General features: G+C 47.3%; 1 protein-coding gene across 1 annotated transcript; it reads right to left on the reverse strand.

Annotated features, from left to right (window-relative positions):
* Nucleotides 1–1,383: 1,383 nt before the first annotated feature.
* hic2 (hypermethylated in cancer 2) lies at nucleotides 1,384–3,135 on the reverse strand. The gene has a single exon (XM_068738739.1). It carries the CDS (start codon nucleotides 3,133–3,135, stop codon nucleotides 1,384–1,386), a length of 1,752 nt encoding a protein of 583 aa, XP_068594840.1.
* Between the last annotated feature and the right edge of the window lie 3,248 nt (nucleotides 3,136–6,383).

Genomic DNA, 6,383 nt, shown 5'->3' on the forward strand with positions numbered 1-6,383 from the left:
TAAGATCTTTGGAACACTAAACATTCTAGACCAACCAACCACTACTTGCTCCAGGCAGAAAGCTACAGTACACTTTGAGATGGGGCCACACTGAGCGGGGGCCACCCAAAAGCTATTTGACAAGAAAAAAACAACAACAGCTAAAAGCAATGTTAAAATGTTTTGAATCTAAAAGGATTAAAAACCTGTGTTGAGAGATGGGCAGGTTAAAGCATTAGGTGATGTTACCATAATCTACATACTTTTTACAATTAATTACATCGGAACTTTCAACTAATCAACATAGAATTTGTCAGAATAATCAGAGGTAGCGAGGTCACAAGCCTATATAAATAGACTTTTCTTTTTTTCCAAGGGGAGGAAAGCTATACAGACAAAATATAAATGTACCCACTGAACATTACGTTCAATCTAAAACACCCTTTTCTTTAACCCCTGCAAACTACCAAGCCACCCCACCCCAAACCCCTCCACAAGAAAAATCCCAGGACTTCCAGTTTAAACATTCACTGAAACATTACAAGTAAAACAAGTACCGCAATGGGTTCATCTTTCGGACCCAGGATTCATTCCTGGGAGCACTAGCAGGCAACCCCCCCCCCCCCAAAAAAAAACAATGAAAATCCTCCCTATACTACTGTGAACAGTGGTGGGGAGGATTGGCTTCTTTAAAAGTAAAACCTAATCATCCAAACATGGAAATGTCTTTCAGGACTATGTTAAAGCATGATCCCAAACCCAGTAACCCCTCCTCTTACATACAGATCCCCATCACCAACATAGCAAAGGATATAAAGCTGTCAGGGTAGAAATAATATTTTTTTTTATGAATTATTGCCAGTATTGTTTGTACAGGTTTTTAGCTGTTTGTTTTTTTGGTTAAAATAGCATTGGAGTAGAGGGGAGAGTCTTGACTAAACCAATTTGAGTAATAATCTGAAAAACATAATGACTCGGTGCTCAAAAGTGAAGACTGAAAGGCTGCTGAGGGGCATGAGGTTTGGGGGTTGATATTATATCAGTACCCACATTCACATTTGAGAGACTCGCAACACAATCCAGAAGTCATGCCAATCCAACATGGCTTTGTGACTTTGGAGAGAGACAGGAGTAATTATCCCTCTAAAACGCCTGAGAGGTGAGCAAAAGTCACTTGATATAATTGACGACAAAAATCTTGCATCAACAAGATGCAGTCACCAGCAGCCCACTGTGGCCCTCAGCTACATCGAGATCACTTAGCCAGGCCATCGCAAACTGAAATCATCATGTTGAACTGTGCGCGTCTGCATGTGAGCGTTTCTTTGCTGATGGAGAGAAAGAAAAAAAAAGGTCGACAAATGTTAATTTTCTATTCCCAGAGTTCTTTGGCTTGGTGCATTTCTAAGAGGGCGAGGTGTGCATTCTCAGGTGACTGATGAGGTTGCGCTGCTGGGTAAATTTCCCACCACATAGCTGGCATGCATACGGCTTCTCCCCAGAGTGGACTCGCATGTGCTCCGTCAGACGGTACTGGCGTGTGAAGCGCATGCCACACTCTTCGCATGCAAACGGCTTGAGGCCAAGGTGGCTGCGCATGTGGCGCGTCATGGTCCCCCTCTGGGTGAACATTTTGCCACAGATGTTACATGGGAAAGGCCTGGTCAGCCAATGGCTCTTTTCATGTTGTCTCAGTGTTGCTGGGTCTTTGTAGCTCTTACTGCAGACTGTACACTTGAACGGACGCGTTTCAGAGCCAAGGTTGGCTGGACCAGTAGGGGCAGAGAGGTCCTCTGCCTCCTCCTCATCTTCTTCCTTAACATGGGCCCCTCCCTCCTCTTTGATGTAGAGCTCGTCCTCAGTATGAGTCTCCACATGAGCATTCAGCTGCTCGGAACTGGGGAAGCCCTTACCACAAGGAATGCACACATAGAGGTTGTCTCCGAAGGCTGGCTCAAAGCCTTCCTGCCGGAAGACATAGTTGGCGCTGTGTCCCCCTCTTCCTTTTCTACCTCCAGCACTCTCTCCATCACTTTGCCCACTCTCTTCACTGTGGTCCTGACCATTCTCTCCTGCGTCCTCCTCATCTTTACACTGGTCAGAGGTTGGGCGTTTTCCAGCTCCACCTCCAATGCCAGAGGAGCGGCCGTCTTTAGGACCCACAATCACCCCGTTGACTAGGGGCCTGTCGTGATCTTCAGACTTCAATCCTGATGCCTCTTTCTTCGGCCATTCGTTCTTGCGAGCACCCTGTCGGGATTTTTTCTGGGGTGGGGGGCCATCAGACTGACTTTGGGTTTCCTCTGAGGCTTTGGAGGAGGATGAGTTGAGTTCCATGATCTCTAAACCACAGGTGTCCATACCTGGTAGGGTGGCAGAGGAATCATCCAGTGAGGCACTGTTGGTTGTGGATACTGAGGCAGATTGAGGGGATTCTTGCGAGTTACTGTTTGGGCTAAGGGCATCAATGGCTGTGCCTGCAGAGGGAGGGCTCTTCTTGGACAAGTCTAGTCCAAGATCTGGCTCACCAGCACTTCCTCCACTGCTGAGGTTACCATTGCTGCTGCCATTTCCCCCATTCCCAACCCTTCCAGAGCTTCCGACAAACATTTCATCATCTGAGAGCTTGTCCCGAAGGCCTTCATCTGTCTGTGGCTGGTCGGTATCAGACGGGGTTGGTGGATAGTGGTTGTTGTGGCCAGCAGGGGTAGAAGATGAAAGGCGCTGGTTGTTGAGGCGTAAGCGGCTAAGGGGACCTGGAGTGGAAGGTTTTCCCGGTAGGGGCTTCCCACCATTGCGCTTGAGCTTTTTTCTGCACAGAGCAGCGAGGTCATGGAGCTGGAGGTAGCTGGCTGCGGTTAAGAGGGCACTGAAGTTCTGCTCACTGCTCTGGTCCGATGAGGACAAGAGCTTCCCAGTGTAAATGAAGTCCAGAACTTGCCTGAACACAGAGGGGTTAACCATCTCTGTGTCGAGGTTTATGAGGTTATCGTGGAGGACCAAAGACTTGAAGTAGATGCTGCTTGCCGCCAGGATATTCTTGTGGGCACGGAAGAGAGCATTCTCCACCACGATAATAACGTCACACAGGAAGCCCTTGGCTCTCTGCTGGTTGAGCTGTAGCAGCAGTTGCTTGGCATGATTTGGCAGCTCCATTTCCACCTTCCTTTGTTCCTTCTCTCTTCCTACACGAGCACCACCTGAAGCCGAAAAGAAATAGAAGACATGCTTAGTTTTACACGGTAGGCAAGGACTGGACTGATGTATGACAAATGACATCGTAGTGGTAAGGATAAATGCATTGAAAAGATTTGTGATCTCAAAAGAGCATGGCAAAAATGATCCAGATTCAAAAAAGAATTTATCAGTCAAAGAGGAGAAAGACAAAAAGCAATATTTAGAATAGAATAGAATATTGCTTTATTATTCCTCCCTCAAAGGGGAAATTCCCTTTGTCACCAGCAGCATAACAGAACAGTAGACGGGCACACAATTGGCTAGGCAATTACCAAATTACTTGCTGGAAATAAGAGCAGTACGCTTTTGTTCGCGGGTGGCTTAATCTCTAGATTATTAAATCCTTCAATATCATTAAAGTTTAAACCAGGTTTAAAATACTGATCTAACAATTAACCTGCACCTGCAATGTCATCCGAGACTTGGGCTGTCACAGGGCACTAAACTGTTACAGCATCCCACAACTCCCATCAGTTTTATTTTATTTTTTTTACACACTGGAATTGTATATGAATCAGGCTCTGAATGAACACATGCCCACTGTTCAGGTACAAAAGCCAGGGTGGAGGAGAAGCATGGGTAGCATACCTTTTATTCTATAGCCGCCCCCCCCCCCCCCCCCCTCAGTTTCTCTTCCATATCTCCACAGAGTAACTCTAGTTTCAGTGCAGTGCCCTCCTGGAAACTCAGCTCATTCTCCTCTCTATTAGGTCATGGTAATGGCAGCCCTGCCCTATTGTCTGGAGGTGGGGGGGGGGGGGGGGGGGGTCGACGGCACAGCAAGGCCGGGGGTGGAGATTAGGTGACACCGGAGCAGGTAAAACTACACAGGAGCTCGGGCGAAGGATGTGGGGGGCAGGGGTTTGGGTGTGGCTCAAAGACAAGGACAGTAACATCTGATCTTCCAGACAGTCTGTCCTAATTCCATAAATGAGGGCCTAACTGTTGAATGGAATACTGCTGATCAATTACTTACCACAGTTCTCAACCTCCAGTTACAATGAACATATATGAAAAACATTTGATTAAATAGATTGAAATATTGTATAAATTAGGCACGTCTGTCATGGGAAACTCGTGCTCAAAGTACTGGGAAAGTAAGGAAGACGCACACACTCCTTTACTGCCCGTGATCAGAGCAGGGAACACCAAATTACAGAAGAGAATAAAGCTCAACTCAAGCTATAAGCACGTGTGAAATGTGCCGTTTCAATCCCGCGACACCCGAGAGATTCACCGACAGTAATGGTTCCGAAACTCAGCTTGATCAGCCTAAAGGTAAAAACATCACTGGCCACGGCTCTATTGTTCCGCCGTACTGTTACCAGGCAGACTATATTGAGAATACACACATTGGAACTACAAAAGCTATCACTGAGCAACATACAAAGGCTTTGTTAGATGCTGATGGTGAGGAAACAGGTTAAAAACAACAAAGTGAGCATCACTAAATGAAGATGACTGGCTGATATAGGAAAGCAGCTCTACTGGAATGATCCATTTCTCTCAGGTCCAGGCCTGGACTTGTCTCCTCTGCTTTTGACACTTGTCATAGTCTTACCACCCCCCCCCCCCCCCCCCCATCTTTGCTCTGCTCCTCTCCCCTCTATCCTCCCATCCTTGCCAGTCCCTCACTGGGCATGCAGGCACATCCCAGGCAGGAACACTTTGGAATATCCAACATGAATAAAAAAGGAGCTATACCAGAACCCACAACACGGATCCGCCGTTAATCGCAGACTGTGCTACAAAAGGCGTTCGGGAGCCCGACCCTGCAGGCAGTAATGGAGAAGACGGCTGGAAAAGAAGGGCCTCTGCTATGATGCCAGCCAGGAAGCCATATATCAGTCAAGTCTCTCTTAACATACACACACCTCTGCAGGCTTTATGGGGGGATTCTGGAAGCTTTTCCAGCAGAGCAACATAAAAAAGGGGGCTGGGCGCAATGTAGAGAAGCCAAAGCAGGAGAAAAAAAAAAGAGCCCTCCCCCACCCCTCCTCCTCCTCCTCCTCCTCCTCCTCTCATCCTTCGTTTTATACCCCTCTCCCCCTCCATCACCCTGCCCAGCTTCCCTCTCCCCCTGGCCTCTCCTGTGCTGCACTGTGCCGGCTGGATTCCAGGGAGCTGCTAATGGATTACGGCTGATCTATATGCAGCGAGGGTGGGACACGTGTCGGCCCAGCTCCACTTCCAATGGTGCCACCCAGGAAAGCGGGCTTAATACCGCAGGGGACAGGCAGGCCCGATGCATCGTGGCAGCTTCTGTGAGAGCATGGAGCTCTTTGCAGTTTGTAGAAACATTTTCAAAACCCAATCAAACAGATTTCACCGACTCTGCTACGGTGTAAAACTGATGGCGGAACCATGATGAAGACGACCCTTTTGAAGGGGAAGAATGTATTTTCCAGTAGGCAGGATGACTGTGCAGTAATACCGCAACATACGAGTGTTCCAAGAAACGAACAAACCTGCGAGCAAAATTTCGCTTTGAGACACGAAAAACTTCCAGAAGCTGGCGCTTGGATGGCCGAGCGCTGCGAGCGCGTTTCACTCGTTCCGTTCAGGTATTCACCACCTTCCGGACTCGTCTCCTGCGTGTCTCCCGTGTTGCGTTTCCATTATTGATGTGATTTCGCTATATCTGAGTATTCCTTTTAAGATGATGGGTCCAAAGAAAGTGAGCGGTAAGGATGGCAGTGAGAAGAAAAGACGCATGATGATGACGATGGAAATGAAGCATGAAATTATTGATAAACATGACCGTGGTGTCCCCGTAAGGGATTTGGCACGCCAGTCAGAGCGGAGTACATCGATGTATACAATCCTCAAACAGAGGGATGCTATCAAGAACACAAAGCGTTCCGAAGGCAGAACTATTAAGTCTAAGTTTATATAAGTGTAAGATATAATGACGGTATAAAGTGTCTACGTACCGTCCAACTCCCCCCGCCCCCCCTCCAGCGCACCGCTCACCGCTGTTAGCTGCGACCATTTGTCTTGAAGTTAATCTCATAATAAAACCACATTTTATATTACAATAACACAGTATAAAGTGTATATCATGTATTGTGTGTGTGTGTCTATTGCAATTAAAAACTTTTTTCCATTGCTATTAGCGTTGACTTGAGTGTTTTTAGACGGACGGAACGGATTAAATTGTCTTCAGT

Source organism: Brachionichthys hirsutus, chromosome 4 (assembly GCF_040956055.1).
Source record: "Brachionichthys hirsutus isolate HB-005 chromosome 4, CSIRO-AGI_Bhir_v1, whole genome shotgun sequence".
In the NCBI taxonomy this organism is placed as follows: Eukaryota; Metazoa; Chordata; class Actinopteri; order Lophiiformes; family Brachionichthyidae; genus Brachionichthys; species Brachionichthys hirsutus.